The sequence below is a fragment of the Doryrhamphus excisus genome, linkage group LG6, assembly GCF_037039965.1.
Source record: "Doryrhamphus excisus strain RoL-2023G ecotype Guam linkage group LG6, RoL_Dexc_Guam_v1.1, whole genome shotgun sequence".
NCBI classification, from domain to species: domain Eukaryota; kingdom Metazoa; phylum Chordata; class Actinopteri; order Syngnathiformes; family Syngnathidae; genus Doryrhamphus; species Doryrhamphus excisus.
In genome coordinates, this window is record NC_136362.1 from 18,149,294 (window position 1) to 18,167,403 (window position 18,110).

The 18,110-nt window shown below is 40.1% G+C and overlaps 2 protein-coding genes across 2 annotated transcripts in view; one reads left to right on the forward strand and one right to left on the reverse strand.

Annotated features, from left to right (window-relative positions):
• Positions 1-27: 27 nt before the first annotated feature.
• Positions 28-7,645, reverse strand: map6d1 (MAP6 domain containing 1). The gene is made up of 3 exons (XM_058066398.2): positions 6,956-7,645; positions 4,989-5,316; positions 28-479 (listed from the first exon to the last, which is right to left on the reverse strand). Exons 1-3 carry the CDS (start codon positions 7,429-7,431, stop codon positions 408-410), a joined length of 876 nt encoding a protein of 291 aa, XP_057922381.2. The 5' UTR covers positions 7,432-7,645; the 3' UTR covers positions 28-407.
• Positions 7,646-8,633: 988 nt separating this feature from the next.
• ece2a (endothelin converting enzyme 2a) overlaps positions 8,634-18,110 on the forward strand; it is a 68,933-nt gene continuing 59,456 nt past the window's right edge. Inside the window, exons 1-3 of the mRNA XM_058067069.2 lie at positions 8,634-9,024; positions 9,346-9,431; positions 10,104-10,266. Coding sequence (XP_057923052.2) covers positions 10,107-10,266 — 160 coding nt within the window. The 5' untranslated portion in view covers positions 8,634-9,024; positions 9,346-9,431; positions 10,104-10,106. The remainder of the gene's footprint in view (positions 9,025-9,345; positions 9,432-10,103; positions 10,267-18,110) is intronic.

Sequence of the window (18,110 nt, forward strand, 5' to 3'; positions counted from 1 at the left end):
TGTTCATATTTTTAGTATGTAAAAAGAAACAGGAAAACCTTTATTTATTATTCCATTTAATATTTTCCTCTAACTATATATACAAAATAATACTTTCAAAATAACCAAATACAATTGTATTCAATTCAATAACTTAATTTTATTGCTAAAACCCAAGCAAGTTTCATTTCAAGCAACATTATGAGATAATTGAATTAAGAGGAAATAAATGAAAAGACAGTTTCTTGTATTGTGCAGCATAATTAGCTATTCAATGACATGCATATTCAATTCTAGAGCAAGTGAAGCAAACCGGGCTGTAAAGGAGGCGGAGAGGGGGGTCGGGAGCCTGGGGTGTCTTCTTAATTCTGCAGGGACTTCCTTGCATAGATTCTGGTGTGTAGTTCTTGCCTGGTGCCGGTCCCATGTTAAAAGGCCCGTGATCCACTTTGAAAGACAGCAGAAGGGTTTGGTGGCAGCTTGGTCCTAACCAGATGTTCCTAAGGTAAACAAAGAGGCATGTAAAGTAAAGAAAGGGGTTGCCATGTTGCTAATAGCACTGAGAAATCACCCATATTCTGCGTTCTAGCAATTAGCCAAATCTGTCAGCCAAATTGGGCCATCTTAATTTAACTTCACTGCTGTGGAGTCTTTTATGTGAGCATCAGAACACAAGCCCCCCCCCCCCCCCCCCCCCTCCTTTTAGGCGGGATTGTGGGATTTCTGTCCCAGAAGCACTTGGGTGGGTGTTGAGGGAAAGCAAATCAATGTGTGTGTGTGTGTGTGTGTATCATTGTGTACTTGTGTAGTCCCCCCCTCCCACACATACACTAACAACATCTATTGTGCTGTGCATGCAGCAGCCTAGTCTGCCTCTCCACTGAATTAGATGAGACAACTCCAATAATGGGCAGAAATAGTCGGACACACTTCTCAATCAATCAATAATTTAACTAGAACGCTTATTTACATACCAATCTTAATTTTTTATCCCAACAAAATACCACAGACATGGGTGAACTCTCATTGGTATGACTATGTATCCATACAGTGTAGTAATGCACTAGGCCTCATGACATTTTAAACCAGGGGTCTCAAACATGCGGCCCGCGGGCCAAATGTGGCCCGCAGGACACTGGTTTGAGGCCCCCGCCTTGATATGAAAGTTTAATGTTAGTGCGGCCCGCGCAAGTTTGATATGGATGCTGTATGGTATCATGTACCCAGAAAAAATTATTACGTTTGATTAATGTTCATGTTAAAGGTTAAATAACTGTTAATAGTTATCCTCCCTATCCGTGTGGAAGTGGTAAGTTTTTGGCTGTTTAAGTTTAAAGGAAATAACTTGAAGGCTACCATTTAGGTCGCTAGCTCTCTAGTTTGCGAGTTAGCATGTGTCTCAAGACCCTGCAGTTGCGCAATATGTTGTAAATAAAAAGAGTATAAATGTGACTATAGTCGTGTTTTGTCATGTCTACAGGGCTCTAATAATGCTTTGTTCATTTTAATCTGAAAAAAAAAAAATTTATCTACCCACCAACTATAGGTGGTTTCTTAAGTTTTTATTATTTGCCGTTTTATTATTATTATATTTATTTATTACTGATTGATTGATTTTCTTTATTCTTGATTTGTTTATTTTTCATCTTATTTTGTGTAGAAAAATAAAAATTAAGATATTTGAGAACAGTGGAATGTTTTATCAGAGCTTTTCTTGTAGAAAATCGGAACCAAAGCAAAGTTTATTCATTTTTCTGTTTTTAATAAATGCGTTTTTTTTTTTTGGAAAACCTGATGCGGCCCAGCCTTGCCCAGACCCTAGCTCCAGTGGCCCCCAGTTAAACTGAGTTTGAGACCCCTGTTTTAAACCCTTATTTTGCCTTCTTACTGTTGCCAAATTGGCACACGAGTCCCCCTCTCTGTATGCAGCGTGGGAAAGGGGAAGAGGTCTAAGGCAGAAGAATAGTGAGACGAATAGAAGAAAGCAGAATAATGGATGAATGAAACATATTTGGTGCATTGTTCCAGTTAGCTTTTTGAAGCCTTTTATGTAATTCAATGCAACCGGTTCACCGTCCCTCCACATACGTATGAGACTCCTGGATGGAAAGAGAGCAGTCTTGCACTGTTTTAAGAGTGGAGATGAGTGCCTCTCTCTGCATCCAAAATGAGTTCTTTTGCATTTTTTCTTTGTCTGGCGAATGTCTGACACGGATTATACAATGTGCTCACACAAATCTCTTTGCCTTGTGTTGTAACTAGGGTGGCGAGATTCCTCGTTTGGAGGAAAGCTGGATCGCCATAATATCGTAATATAAAAGTGAAGGTATCGGAAGTGCACACCTTGCAATTCAAGCTACCTTGGTGTGCACAGTGTCTTTTCATTGGAGTTCAACAGCTGCTTGCTACTCTTTGATGTCCAAGCAGACGACATAGTCATTTTACATTCGATCAAACTTACTTAAGATTTGTCAAATCACTATTACATATGGCTCAGTGCAAACTCACTTTCACAGGGGTTGTTTGCCATGGGCTTGATAGCTTGATAGTAAATGCATTTTCATGGTAAATATGGAACATAAGCAGCCTTGGTCCCAATATGTAATTCTAAGATACATTATCTGGTAGCGGCGGCACTGCGGTCGAGTGGTTAGCGCACAGACCTCACAGCTAGGAGACCAGGGTTCAAGTCCACCATGCTTCATTTGGGAAAAAAATACCTAAAATGCTCTTAAATATGCGTGGTTACTATGTTGTCCACACAGTCTGGACATCAGGAAGACCTGGGTTCGATTCTCCATTTGGCATTCTTTGTGTGGAGGATGTTCTCCTCGTGCATGCGTGGGTTTTCTCCGGGTACTCCGGTTTCCTCCCACATTCCAAAAACATGCTAGGTTAATTGGCGACTCCAAATTGTCCATAGGTATGAATGTGAGTGTGAATGGTTGTTTGTCTATATGTGCCCTGTGATTGGCTGGCGACCAGTCCAGGGTGGACCCTGCCTCTAGCCCAAAGACAGTTGGGATAGGCTCCAGCACTCCCATGACCCTCGTGAATGAATTATCTGGTAGCATCTATGAATGAGGCCACACAGCACTTTGACAAATTGACACACACATTTGTCTCTGTTTGATCTCTGACCGCCGAAAAGTTGTAACGATGATGAAGGGTACCGGCAGTAGTGAAACGTGCAAAACCTCCCTCGCTTCAACTGGGCCACTCATATTAATAGGCACTGTGGCCTGCCATTGACCTCTCTCGCTTGCACTCCATCATACTGCAAAGGTTTAATTGAACGTCACTGAGAGAGTTATGCAAATCATCAACACCATCAACACTTGCCGACATTTTAGTAACAAAATATGTGACATTTTCTTCCAATGGTGTAACTTTGAATGTAACCAAATGATGCCACGCTGCAGCAGGGCAGTGAGTCGTAGAGGGTACAGCAGCTTTATCCTGCTCTAATCTGCAACAATGTCAATGAGTTCCCAGCTTTGTGCACAAATCCTGTCACCTTCTTGCCGTTATTTAGGTTTTGTCTGGTGTTCAAATTTCAATCCCTACATCTGTCTCTTTGGCGCACTCCTCATTATGGCAGGATGCTTTAAATCAGGTCAGATGGACCATTAATTTTGCATTATTTTTCATCTGATTTTATTTGAAATGTACGGATGAATGTCTTTGGGGAATTTGAAACATTTGGACTTGGGCTCAGAGAGGCATGACCTGTATCCTTTGTTCTATTCACTGGGACTAGACCCGCCCCCCAGTGTGATGTAGTGCAGTTCTATAAACCACTACAAATGAGTCACCAAAATAATAGAGATTACACAGTATTGGATTAAAATAGTGTCACTAATTAAATTTTGGATGCATTACCTGTCTCCTGCATTCTATTCCATTAGAAAACTCCTGTCCAGGTATGATGTAGTCCAGTTCTATACCAGTACAAATTGCACACTATAATAATGAATATACTTTATGAGTAAATTAAAACTGTGTCACAAATGTTATTTTATTTTAAAGGCATGACCTGTCTTCTGCATTCTATTCACCATTAGAAAACCCTTGTCCAGGTATGATGTAGTCCAGTTCTATACCAGTACAAATTGCACACTATAATAATTAATATACTCTAGGAGTAAATTAAAACTGTGTCCCAAATGTTATTTTATTTTAAAGGCATGACCTGTGTCCTGCATTCTATTCTCTACTAGACCACCCTCACTGTCATGCAATGCAGTTCTACTGTATCTGTAAAAACGACTGACTATAATAATAAACATATAATTGAATGATATTAGTGACACTTATTTTATTAGTTTTAGATGCATCACCTGTCTCCTGAATTCTAGTCACTGTCACTACAAGTATACTGCAGTTTTACACTGCTATATTATTACATTTAGAATTAATATAGCTCATCCAAGTTTTAAATGACAATGTATTTTTCTCATTCATGTATGAAATTTGTTTACTTTAACAGTAATAATAAAGAAAAATAAATACATTTGTAGAAATATACTGTATTATATACAGGGTATTATAATTTGTTTACTACTACTAATAATAATAATATCCGAAAAATATATATAATTTTGGAATAATCATTAGAAGTATGTAACCTGTTCCAGATATATTTTCTTTCTTTTTTAATGGAGAACATACGTATTTTCTAAGTGTGCATACAGCAACTGTAATACGAGTATTGCAGCTACATGCTAATATTCTTTTAAGACAATGAATATCTACTTTTTTTTCTGCTCTTGTCTCCCAAGCCACCCGATGGTATTGAGGTCAGCGAGAGGCGTGTTACCTAATATGGCCTGTTTTAGAGAGCTGGGTCACTTTGAGACGCAATGCTGCATCACTACTTTGAGGCGCCCCACCTGAGAGATGACTTTTAGCTGAGGTGTACTGCCGCTCCAGGATTCCAGAACAATCTAATGTAATCTAATATCCAGACTACTATCTAATATCTTTTTAAGATACCGAAATGTCCTCACCTGACGCTTTGTTGATGTGCTGAGCTCGGCCTTCTCATGCTGGATGGTCTGCAGCATAAGAGGGGTGTGGTTGTGGGAGGGGCCAACTTGCAACTTGGCGGCATGAAGCGGCAGAGGTACGCAGGTGGGCTGTATGTTTGTGCTAGCAGACACGATGCCCTTCTGGTGCTGCCCTATTGACCTGTGGGCCTCACCACTGTAGGCGGCTTGATAGCTGGTCTCGGGTGGGACATGGGGGCTGTCCCGGTTGGTCCGAGGGTTGGAATATGGAACTGGAGGTTGTTTTCTGGTACTTTTGATGGGTCTGGTCCATGGCTTATATTCTTGGCTGGAAGAAGGGTGCAGGGTGTATTAGTAAGCTTTTGTTATACAATGATGATGACTATGTGTGGGACTTACTGTCAGACATAGGAAACCATTTTTAGTATATAATATACTGTACAGTACATATGTCTAATTATTCCGCCGTAATGTCTCACTTTGCTTCTCATATAATTTACAAAACATGTCATAGAGACAAGAGCACGGTGGTCCAGTGGTTAGCATGTAGGCAACACAGAGAACCGTACATAAAATACATACAGTGGTGTGCCCCCTTACTGATTTCTTATTTTTATGAATGTCCACTTCTTTGGATCTTGTTGTGGGGTCTTTTGTGACCTCTTGGATGAGTTGTCACTGAGTTCATGGGGTAATTTTGGTTGGTTTGGTTGGCCACTCCTGGGAATGTTCATCACTCTTCCATGTTTTCAGGATTTGTGGATAATGGCTCCCGCTGTGGTTTGCTGGAGTCCCAAAGCTTTAGGAATTTGCCTTCTCCAGACTGATGGATCTCAATTAGTCTCATTTATGGTTTAACAGGAGGGTGCAATCACTTTTTCCACACAGGGCTATGTGGATGTGGAGTTTTTTGTAATAATAATAATAATACTATAATAATAATAAAAAATAAAGTTTTTAATTATAATATTAAAATTATTATTATTATTATAAAAATAAAAATGATAATAAAAATTAAAAAATAAAAATAAAACAACCATAATAATAATAATCTCAATAATAATAATCATAATCATAATAATAATAATTATAATAAAAATAAAAAACATAAAAATAAAAATGATGATATTATTATTTTTTTAATTATTATTATTATTATTATTAAGTGTTTTAAGACCCCTTGACTTAGACAATTGTTGATGAAAGTCCCTGTTCTTCTGTCTATAGCAGGGGTCGGCAACCTTTACTATGAAAAGAGCCATTTTACCCAATGCCCACTGAAGAAAAATAGCCTGGAGCCGCAAAACATATATTATGTTTAAAACAACATTGGAGGGAATTTGGGGGTATCAAAGTAGTTCAGATAAGAAAAGACGAGTTGGAGTACTCTTGCTAGTATTGGAGATAAACTTACATAAATGGATGTGTAAACTACTGTAAACGTAAAAACAAGTTCCCATGCCGCTGTTTTTAAATTATCTCGAATTTATTTTTTAGATTTGTAGGTAAGTATTACTTGTTTTTCTTCATGTACTGAACTGGATAGCAGTCAGAACTCACTCAGGATGCATTCATGGTCTCAGACAAAGTTGGATTTTTTAAAACTCATTACAAAAGACGTGCATTTTCCCCACTCGGGTGTTAAAAATATTCAAGAATCGCAAAGGGAGCCACAATAAAGAGGCTGAAGAGCCACATGCGGCTCTGGAGCCGCAGGTTGCTGACCCCTGGTCTATAGTATATGGTTCTCGGCAGAATATGAATCTGACAAATTAAGTTTGATGATTTTTTTTTTACATTTTTCTAGTAGGAACCTTGAACTGATTCATAATAAAACATAATATTTAACGGGTGTTGATAAGTAAGTGAGTCCCTATAAGAACTCCTACTCTGTATGGTCAGCAATGAGTGAAAATCTGGAATTTAACAGAGCACATCAAGTGGCCCAGATGAGAGACATGTCCTACCTGTAGGAGCTGGTTCTTCCCTCCTCGTCATCCTTCACCTCCTGCTCCCCCATCTTCTGCACCCTGCCCTCCCCAGGTGCTACCGCCATGTGAGAACTGTTTACCGGGCTGCCCCCATTACTGATCCAGGGGAAGTGATCCTTCCTCGGAATTGGCCAGGGTTTGAAATCCTGCTTGTACTGCGTGACGCTAGGAAAAGGCACCTCCGGAGGCTGGTAGTCCCCCCGGGGCTTGTACCCGGGGCCCCTCCGTGCGCGGAAAGACCCTCTCGTCCCCGCATCATCGGCACATTGTTGTCCAGGGGCTTGGGTGTAGTTATTCTCCGAGGATGAAACCTGCTTGGTGACGGATCGCACCTCCTGCTCGGAGATGTCCGAGTAGTTCTGGATGGTGAGCGGTACGGAGAGGTCTGATTTGTCGAATTGGTTCCAGAACCGAGCCAGGCAGCATACTCTGCTGATGCACGGCCAAGCCATAGCACAACTATTTGACTTGTGCAAAAATGAATATGAATCCAATGCATAGACCTAAAACAGGTTTACATGAAAGAGAATGGTCCTGGTGGGACTGGAGGAGGGTCCACTATCAGCCGCACCAGAAGGGATCAAATGTTCCGCCGTCACTGAATAGTCCTCTCACACATAGTGTCTCCACTCTGCAGATAAATCCACGCAAAATACCCCCCACCCCACCCCCACACCAAGTGAATATTTACTCCAGTCTACATGCACCATTAAAAAGAATGGAAAGCCACTCAACTTAAATGCATTGATGGACAGGTCATACCTCTTAAATCATCTACTCGCATATCTTCATGTTGCAATTATGATGCAGCGTCGAGGATCTAGAAATATGGCTGATCATTTAATTTGACATGATATACAGGATGCCTAATTGGCATTAGGTCAATTCATGTCCAAGACCCCAAGCATGTTAAAACGGTAGTAGGCAACACAAAAAGGTACATTGATATCCGTGATCCCCTTTTATAATAGTTGCATGAAATATAATGGTAGCAAGTCAAACTTTTGCAAACAGCTGTGTAACACCGCCCTCTGCTGGACAACATGACTAACATAACTGTATTCCAAATGCTATGTATTTTTTACAAGTATTAAGATCACTCTAATCCAACATTTTGCTGTTTATTTTACATTTATTTATAGAATTTAACGTCATTTTAACCGAACCTTTTCTGTGGTTGGCCCCAAACTATGGAACTCTCTTTCCTCCCAAGTAAAAAAAGGCCCCAAACATCGAAAGCTTTAAGTCTCGTCTTAAAAAACACTTTTATTCTCTGGCTTTTAACTCGGAGTGAGTCATATGGTCCTGTGTCTTTTAGTTCTTCGTTTTTATTGTAATTGGTTTTATTTTTTATACTTTTATTGCTTTGTTTCTTGTTTTTAATATTTTAATATCTATTTTACTATTTTATTTCTTAAATTATCTTTTAGTTTTGGATTATTACTTTTTAATTTTACTAGTCTGTACAGCACTTTGGAAACTCTGTTTATAAAATGTGCTAAATAAAGTTGATTGGATTGGATTGGAGTGTCCCTGAACGCATCAAAGCAGTGCAGACCAATGATTGCATAGTTAAGAAGTACGTCGATGGAACAGAGTGGAGTATGGTGTGGTAGGATGGACTGTCTGATAATTAATAAAATTAATTTATTATTATAATAATATCAGTCAATACGGATATCAACGTTGGTATCGATATTTAGATCGATCCGTCCACAACTAGTACACTCCTTCGTGTTCGCCTCGTGAGAAGAGTCGGGTCTGTGATGATACATGTGATTCACGTTTGAACCACTAGATGGTGCTTGGATATAGGATGCCGGTGTGAACCACATTAGCTGAAAATAGCTAACATTAGTGCCACATTAGCTGAAAATAGCTAATGTGGCATGTATGCATCTTGTTGGCTAGTTGCAAGCTAAGATAAGTAAAATAAGTTCGATATCAATCCTTTTTTTACAGGTTATATTGCGGTCCTGCTCTTATAGAGTTCCTCTTATTGCACAGCGGGTTGTTGGCTTCAGGCTGTCTCACCCTGAGGGAAGGTATGTGTTCCTGGTTGTCTAGCCACTTGTGTAATTGACGTGTGGGAGTTCCATAAAACTCCAATGCACGTCTGCTTTCTATTATAGCGACATCCGGATAGCGAATGTCGAGTGGTTTCTCTTATTGTATACTCTTTGGTGATGACACTTCATGGCTAAGGAGTGAATGGACCTCCGCCTAACTATTACTGTTACTGGTGCCTAACCGAAGTCTTTCCTTGTATATAAACCGTTATTTGAAGCTTATTATACCAATGGCCACATCTTGGGAGTGTTTTCGTTGCTGCCTACTGAATGCCCAGATTCATGTTTGTTCCATAGGAACTCGGCAAAACACCGGAAGAAGCGGACACGTGGGTGCGTTAACGTGGGTCAAGCGGCGGAGACATCACCTTTATCGAGTAACGGTAAGTAAATACTTACGATTTTAACTTTCTATTAAAGCGCGCTTATGTGTCAACCTAGTAAATATTTATATTGACAACACACAACCTATGACAACCTAGTAAATATTTATATTGACAACACTGTAGTCACTACAGGAAGCACAGACGATATGAGGGTTCGTTTGACTGACTACGCATGCGCATATGGGTACATTGAATGGGTGATTTAATAACAAGTCTTAAATAAAATATAAGTTAACATAAAATATAAAGACTGAACTAAAACATGAAACATAACGTATTAATTTGGCTTAATTATTTTAAAACTATGTATAGTGAATGTAGGCATGAAAATATAAATTTACTAACTCAGACGATCTAGTATACTAGAAGGTTAGGTTGATTTATTCATTTTTTTTAGTTAAAGGGACAGTCCATATTAATAAACATGTATGTAAATCTGCCAAGATAAGTTGACAGGAGGGTAGGACAAAAGTAATAATAGGAAAAATTACTACAGCAACTAAATATGAGCAGCAAAAATATTACATATATCTGTCTTTGAAATAAGTTTTAAGAGTTAAAGCCGTTATATTCCCTAATTGCACTACCTGTGACTCATAATGCGTATCTGCTAAATATTGTGCGCCTGCGTTATTGCACAACATTAACTCAATTTTTTTGTCCCTAGAGAATATGACTCACCTTCCAGAAAACAACCTGCGGTACAAAGATGTTGACTACTGGGACGAAAGGTACAAGGTGGAGACATGCTACGAGTGGTTGGGCGGCTTCTCCAAATTCCAGCATCTTTTGGAAAAACGCATCAAGAAAAACGACTCAATTCTTGTACTTGGTGAGTGTTTTAAAGATTGCTTCAATTTACAGCTGTACACCCTGGACTGGTCGCCAGCCAATCACAGGGCACATATAGACAAACAACCATTCACACTCACATTCATACCTATGGACAATTTGGAGTCACCAATTAACCTAGCATGTTTTTGGAATGTGGGAGGAAACCGGAGTACCCGGAGAAAACCCACACATGCACGGGGAGAACATGCAAACTCCACACGTAGAATGCCAAGTGGAGAATCAAACCCAGGTCTTCCCTATATCCAGACTGTGTGGAAAACATGGTAACCACGCATATTTAAGAGCATTTTAGGTATTTTTTTTCCTAAATGAAGCATTTTCCAGGATAAAAATGGCTAAATGAACTAAAATACAAATAGTCATCCCTTGTTTATTGTGGTTAAGTGGTTCCAGACTTTCTGTACTGGCCATTTTTGACGATTTTGACACAATTTTCAAGGCACACTGAATATTGTGTTGAAAATAGACTCTCCTCTTTCATCAGAAAAAAAGTTAGTATCTATCTTTTTCTGTTCTTTTGTAAACGGCAGTCGAACATCGGTAAGTTTCAGTAAAAAAAATAGTTTTCAACAAAAAACATTTTCACTGAGATGTATAAGCATTTGGGTCTTTGGAGTTGAACAAAATGCATACATTTTTGGTAGCAAGAGTTAATAATCTGAATATTTTCATAGAGCATAGAAAATCTGTTTATGACTTTCTATAGTAGGTGTTTTAACATTTATTGGAGTTCCATAGACATGAACACTGAGCTAGCTAGTTAGCTTCTCCAATGTACTTATTCTAAATTAAGAAAAGGGATAGTTTGGACTTTTTTTGCCATGGAGAGTTCTGACTTTTTATGTGGGCAACAGTTTTGTGAATACTCTTTTGGATGCACATTGTTTTGAGAAGGAAAACACTTACGAAACCTAAGCAAACAGATGGAACTATTTGGGGGAAAGTCACTATGGATGCACTACACTGCTGATGGGGATGTCATGTAAAAAAATCAGAACTATTAACCTTGATGCTGTGACCCTTTTTCTGCACTGTACGACCGGCTATGGCTGTTCACATGAGGCGTTTGAGCACATTATGTACAGTAAATCTGTGTTCGGCACTAATGTAGTCAAGCCATTTTAAATTTACCCACAAAGTACCTCCAATGACAATCAGTGTACCCTTGGGGGTACGCTTAACACATTTTGGAAACCTTGGCAGCATCAAGGTGTCGGTAAGTGGAAAAATACAAGCACCAGACTTATTTATTGCAGGTTTGAATGATCTGACAGCAGGCACAATAATAATGCAGCCGTAATCCAGCGAAAACTATTGTGAACTCTGTCACTTTCAGTATTTTTCACTTCCTTTATGCCTTAAATGGCATATTTTCACTGATTATGTATGCTGTATTGTGTAGTATGAGTGTAAAGGTCACAATATGGGTGTTATTTCATGACCACAGGACTCTAAATTTAATAACCCCTAAAAATAAGGTCGGAAACACCACCAAAATACTTCATTTATGAAGGACTGTAGTTACCGTAACAACCACAAGGTGTCACTGTCTGCCTAAATATGAACAACCTCCTCTGCACCGCCCAGAAAAACAAGCGACAAAAAAACAACATATGAAACATGAAGAGCCTGCTGAATTTAGCTTCTGCAAGCCTAAAATTGGAGCAAAATAGAATGTTGCTGTTGTCCCAGGCATCAGTGAACCTCATCTAAATGTTATGGATTGCACCCCAGCTCATTTACACTGTACATTAAAAAGCACAATTTTTTTTATTACAGACCACTATACCTAAATATTGTCTTTTGTTTGCTTGTCATGCCTTCGCACAAACAGCGGCAGAGGGCTGCGGTTGTAGCTGTGTCTTTGCTTTCATGTGGGGACTTTATGTACGTGCAGCTTGTGGGTTTGTAGTGAAGAAGACTGATGTATTTTGGTAAGGTACTGTCCAATTCCTGCAAGAACTACAATACTTTTATGAGTGACTTTACTTCATCAGCAGAGTTATGTAAGAAAACAAACAATGTTGTGATTTTTTGGGGTGACTTTGGCTTAGGTTTGCCTTAAATTGGAATCGGATGTCCAAGTGAGAATACTGACTGCAGGTAGAGATTTGATAAGAGTGCACCTACAGCACCTACTCACCTACAGCAGAGGTGTGAGTGGGATGAGAGAAATACATATATAACATACTGTAAGGCATCATCTTCAATACACTTCAGAAGGAAACATCATAGCATACCTTTCAATAGAATAAAAGGTTTTTTTTGTATCACAGGAGAGCTCTTGTCTCCGAAGACCAATCATCACCAGCACGTGTTGTGCTGGTCTTTCTCCTTTGTCTTCAACATGTCTGTGATAAGCAGGACTGTAAAGAAGTGCTCACGTGTCGCGCAGACATGAAGAGCCCTTAAATTGCACTCGAATATCATCACGCCAAGTTGGACAAGCGCATGCCACGCACTCGCACGCATTTCACGGTTAGCCTCGCTTGTCAAGGCTGTAAATCCAGAGAGACCATTGGCTCGTAGACGACACTATAAATTAGTGTCACCAGAGGGGCAACCACGATATGACTTGGCAGGGAGAAGGGAGAGGAGGGGTAATGTATGTGAACTGTGTGTGTGTGTGTGTGTTGGCGACTGGATGAATGCAAGAGACATTTAATGGAGGCGAATCAGGAATCAGTTTCAGGCCTTATCTGAGCTAGAGGTCATATTTATTAGGATAATAATGGCGGCGATAATGTGCAGTGTACTGATGGGCTTTCAAGTAACAAATCAACCTTCAACCAATATCACTTATGGCTTCAATAATCTCCCACTTTTGCACTCTCAGTATATCAGATTTATATGTCATATCTAGGAAGTACATCCATCGTGCTGAAATATTGATGCTTTTGACAAAATTTGGACATTTGCTGCGAGGTGTACTTGTTTTGCCCATTATTTAGGTCAGGGGCCTCAAACTCAATTTACTTGGGGGCCACTGGAGCTCGGGTCTGGGTGAGACTGGGCTGCATCAGGTTTTCCCAAAAAAAAAAAACTTTGGTTCCAATTTTCTACAAGAAAAGCTCTGATAAAACATTCCACTGTTCTCAAATATCTTACTTTTTATTTTTCTACACAAAATAAGATGAAAAATAAATAAACAAATCAAGAATACAGAAAATCAATCAATCAGTAATAAATAAATAAATAAATATAATAATAATAATAAAATGGCAAATAATAAAAACTTAAGAAACCACATATAGTTGGTGGGTAGACAAATTATTTTTTCAGATTAAAATGAACAAAGCATTATTAGAGCCCTGTAGACATGACAAAACACGACTATAGTCACATTTATACTCTTTTTATTTACAACATATTGCGCAACTGCAAGGTCTTGAGACACATGCTAACTCGCAAACTAGAGTGCTAGCGACCTAAACGGTAGCCTTCAAGTTATTTCCTTTAAACTTAAATAGCCAAAAACTTACCACTTCCACACGGATAGGGAGGATAACTATTAACAGTTATTTAACCTTTAACATGAACATTAATCAAACGTAATAATTTTTTCTGGGTACATGATACCATACAACATCCATATCAAACTGGCCGCACTAACATTAAACTTTCATATCAAGGCGGGGGCCTCAAACTAGTGTCCTGTGGGCCACATTTGGCTCGCGGGCCGCGTGTTTGAGACCCCTGATTTAGGTGTTATTTTCAGTGGATAGTAATTTCATACTGCTGTACATCGACTAGTCTTTCCAAATTTGACCATAAGGGAATATCCGTGAAGTAGGATTAAATACAGTTTTTGATATTATCAGAGCCCTCTGCACATGAAATAACAACCCTATAGCCACCTTAACACAAGATTTAATAAACAGTACTGCCCTCAATAGGTGTGGTTGCCATGATGGTGAGCAGAATCCAGAAACATTGCATTGTAAACATGCTCTTGTGATTGGCTGGCGACAGCTGGGATAGGCTCCAGCATACCCGCGACCTTAGTGAGGATAAGCGGTATAGAAAATGGATGGATAGACAATAATAACATTCATTCATTCATTTTCTACCGCTTTTTCCTCACAAGGGTCCCGGGGGTGCTGGAGCCTATCCCAGCTGTCTTGGGGCGAGAGGCGAGGTATACCCTGGACTGGTCGCCAGCCAATCACAGGACACATATAGACAAACAACCATTCACACTCACATTCATACCTATGGACAATTTGGAGTCACCAATTAACCTAGCATGTTTTTGGAATGTAGGAGGAAACCGGAGTACCCGGAGAAAACCCACGCATGCACGGGGAGAACATGCAAACTCCACACAGAGATGGCCGAGGGTGGAATTGAACTAGCTGTGAGGTCTGTGCGCTAACCACTCGACCGCCGTGCCGCCCCCAATAATAACATAACAATCCTAATATCATGTAAATGTAAATATCAGTAAAGCACGCCAAGCTAAAACTCTGCTGAGTTAGTTTATCCGTAATCAGATGCATCGCTGCAAGTGTACACCATTTACTTCACTGTGGAGGTGCAACGGCAAACCAGGAGGAGAGCTTAATGTCAGCTGACTGACATGACATCTACAAAGTGAGTGAGCTAATGGGCGCCCCTGTTCTAAATAATAATGGTATAGCATCTTAAATGAAGTCTTTTATGTCGTGAGGCCCCATAATGTGACACAACACTGCTCATTACTATCCAGGCCAGCTGTATGGTGAGCCTGAGGATGCGTGTGTCACCACATCAAACATTTGTGCGACCATCCGCCTGACCCGCGTGGGTATGTTATTACCCAGCATTCAATGGCAACACACACACACTGACGTACACAGGTCCAGTTGCTGCCTGCCACACAACCACAGCGCCTTCTTTTAAGATCTGATGTAATGACCCCCCCCCACACACACACACCCCACTATGTTTGCAGTGGTCAGTGCCTTGGTTCCTGAGGCAGTGCCTGGTGATGTAATGGCTCTGCTATCCACTACTTTGTGTGTGTGTGTGTGTGTGTGTGTGTGTGTGTGTGTATGCCTGTCGTGTTGTAATCTGCACATTGTAAATGAAACATCACTTACCTGCATATGTGCACAAATCCTCTAAACCAGGGGTCTCAAACACGCGGCCTGCAGGACACTAGTTTGAGGCCCCCGCCTTGATATGAAAGTTTAATGTTAGTGCAGCCCGCGCAAGTTTGATATGGATGCTGTATGGTATCATGTACCCAGAAAAAATTATTACGTTTGATTAATGTTCATGTTAAAGGTTAAATAACTGTTAATAGTTATCCTCCCTTTCCGTGTGGAAGTGGTACGTTTTTGGCTATTTAAGTTTAAAGGAAATAACTTGAAGGCTACCGTTTAGGTCGCTAGCTCTCTAGTTTGCGAGTTAGCATGTGTCTCAAGACCCTGCAGTTGCGCAATATGTTGTAAATAAAAAGAATATAAATGTGACTATAGTCGTGTTTTGTCATGTCTACAGGGCTCTAATAATGCTTTGTTCATTTTAATCTGAAAAAAATAATTTGTTTACCCAGCAACTATATGTGGTTTCTTAAGTTTTTATTATTTGCCGTTTTATTATTATTATTATATTTATTTATGTATTACTGATTGATTGATTGTCTTTATTCTTGATTTGTTTATTTATTTTTCATCTTATTTTGTGTAGAAAAATAAAAAGTAAGATATTTGAGAACAGTGGAATGTTTTATCAGAGCTTTTCTTGTAGAAAATTGGAACCAAAGCGACATTTAAAATTTTTTTTTTGTTTTTAATAAATGTGTTTTTCTTTTTTTTTGAAAACCTGATGCGGCCCAGCCTCGCCCAGACCCTAGCTCCAGTGGCCCCCAAGTAAATTGAGTTTGAGACCCCTGCTCTAAACATTTATTAAGCTCAACTTTTTTTCCACTCGTCTCTCCTCCTCGGGTTGCTTCATGCCATGAGGATGATGTCAGCAAACGTTTATTAGTCAAATGTCATCACTGGGGCTCTTCAGTCAGCTGCTGTAACTATAGTATGTCTGTGAAGAGCTGCTAATCAGTTTTCTAAACCACTTGTGTCCTCATTACGGTCGCAGATCAGCTGGAGCCTCATGCAGCTGACTGTAGGTGTCATACACATACACTGTCATACTGGGGTGCTTTTACCTTCAATGGAGCTTCAGGTGGTGCAGACAAAACCTACTGGTAGAACAATGAAACTCAAAATAGTCAAATAGTCCAGTGCAGACCCATATCGTCTTGCTATGTACTTGACAACTACTCCTTAATCCAAATTCCCACTATCCAAACGATGCTCCCTTCAAGAATCCCTGAAAAGACCTTACCAGTGTGGCTGAATTGTGTGATTTTTGGGCTTCTTACTTTGTTCTTCTTCCCCACTCAATTTAAAACCAGTTTAGAATAAGTTAGAGGCTAACTAGTTAGCTCGGTAGAATACTATGTTTTGAAGTGGCAGCTTGTGTCCCTGCAGTGATCCCGTAACATGTGCATTACAGTTGAGCAATGTGTTGTAAACAATGTAAACAATGAATAACGGGACTGTAAAGGCGACTATAGGGGTGTTATTTTAGTTGTACAGGGCTCTAATATTGGTAAAAATCATACTTAGAAAGTTATAAATAAGTTCTTTACCAATCCAATTTTATTGCTTCATATATACCCACCTCAGTTTTGTCATGGAGATGAACCAATGTCCTCGAAAAGCAACGTATGTCAACCAAATTAGTTTTAAACTCCTGTGTCTGCACCAGAATCCAAGGAGTTCTTTATGATGTTATTTCCAAGTTTTCCAAGCCAATTGTATATGTATATTTAGAGCTATCCTTCTCCTTGCTTAAAACATTGAATGTCTTGCTGTTGGTCTTTCGGTTGTCAAGTTAGCCTATTGCTTTCACACAAGCACCTCACAAGGTGTAATGTGTAAGGCACAATATGTGAATGAAGCCTGCCTCTATTGACTGACTGCGGTGAATGAATGAGTGAGCCAAAAAAGCGAGGTGGAGGTGGAGGGGGTTCAGCTATCACCCATTCACTCTTCACTGCACTCCCTCCCATGTTCTCCTGATTGGCTGTTTTGGCTTTTTCCGGGAGCCCTCATAGCACGCTGCAATCAGTAGGGGCAACCCCTCCCTCCCTACCACCCTTCACCTCACCTCCTTCTACCCTCCCCACTCCTTTTGCCACTGTAAGTATTGCTGGTGGTGTTTGTGAATGAGCATGCAGACTGCAGGATGTGAATGAAAAAAAGAGGAGAGACAAATAGGGTGGGGTCTTATCTGTGCAGACTTGAATGAAATGCAGCAAATAATGGAGGGGAATTTGGAGGGAGGGAGCTGAATGGAAAGGAGACGGCAAGGTAGCCACACCGAAATGGAAGTATCCCTTCTGGAGCTGTTTCTGTGAGCCAATGTGGAATCTCCCCTACCTGCCCAACACACACACACACACACACACATTTGCGTTTCCTGTGCGAGCGCCGTGCTTTGAATAATAAAGGGGGTTACCCAGGCAACCAGCCTTGGATGATGGATGGGCTCGGCCCTGATAAACAGCACGGGGCGAGTGCTCCTGTGTGTGTCTGTGTGTCACTGGGTGTCTAATGTCACAGTAGGAGTTTTTTCTTAGTTCTGGCACAATTATTATCAAGCCTCTTCCGCCCTGCAATGGTGTGTGCGTGCCCGCTCGTCTGCGGTTTTTGTTACCTGCATTGTTGTTTTCCAGGAAAATGGCTGCCTTGTCAATGACACTGAACACCCTTGCTAAGAGGCATGGTGTGCAGGTGAATGGTGGGGGTGACCACACACACACACACACAC

Bases quoted from the DNA above. Each gene is read 5' to 3' on its own strand.
- map6d1 (XM_058066398.2), bottom strand. From the start codon at position 7,431: ATGGCTTGGCCGTGCATCAGCAGAGTATGCTGCCTGGCTCGGTTCTGG. The intron at 5,317-6,955 runs GTAGGACATGTC...CCCTTCTTCCAG, and splicing joins GGAAGAACCAGCTCCTACAG to CCAAGAATATAAGCCATGGA. The intron at 480-4,988 runs GTGAGGACATTT...TGTTTACCTTAG, and splicing joins GCACATCAACAAAGCGTCAG to GAACATCTGGTTAGGACCAA.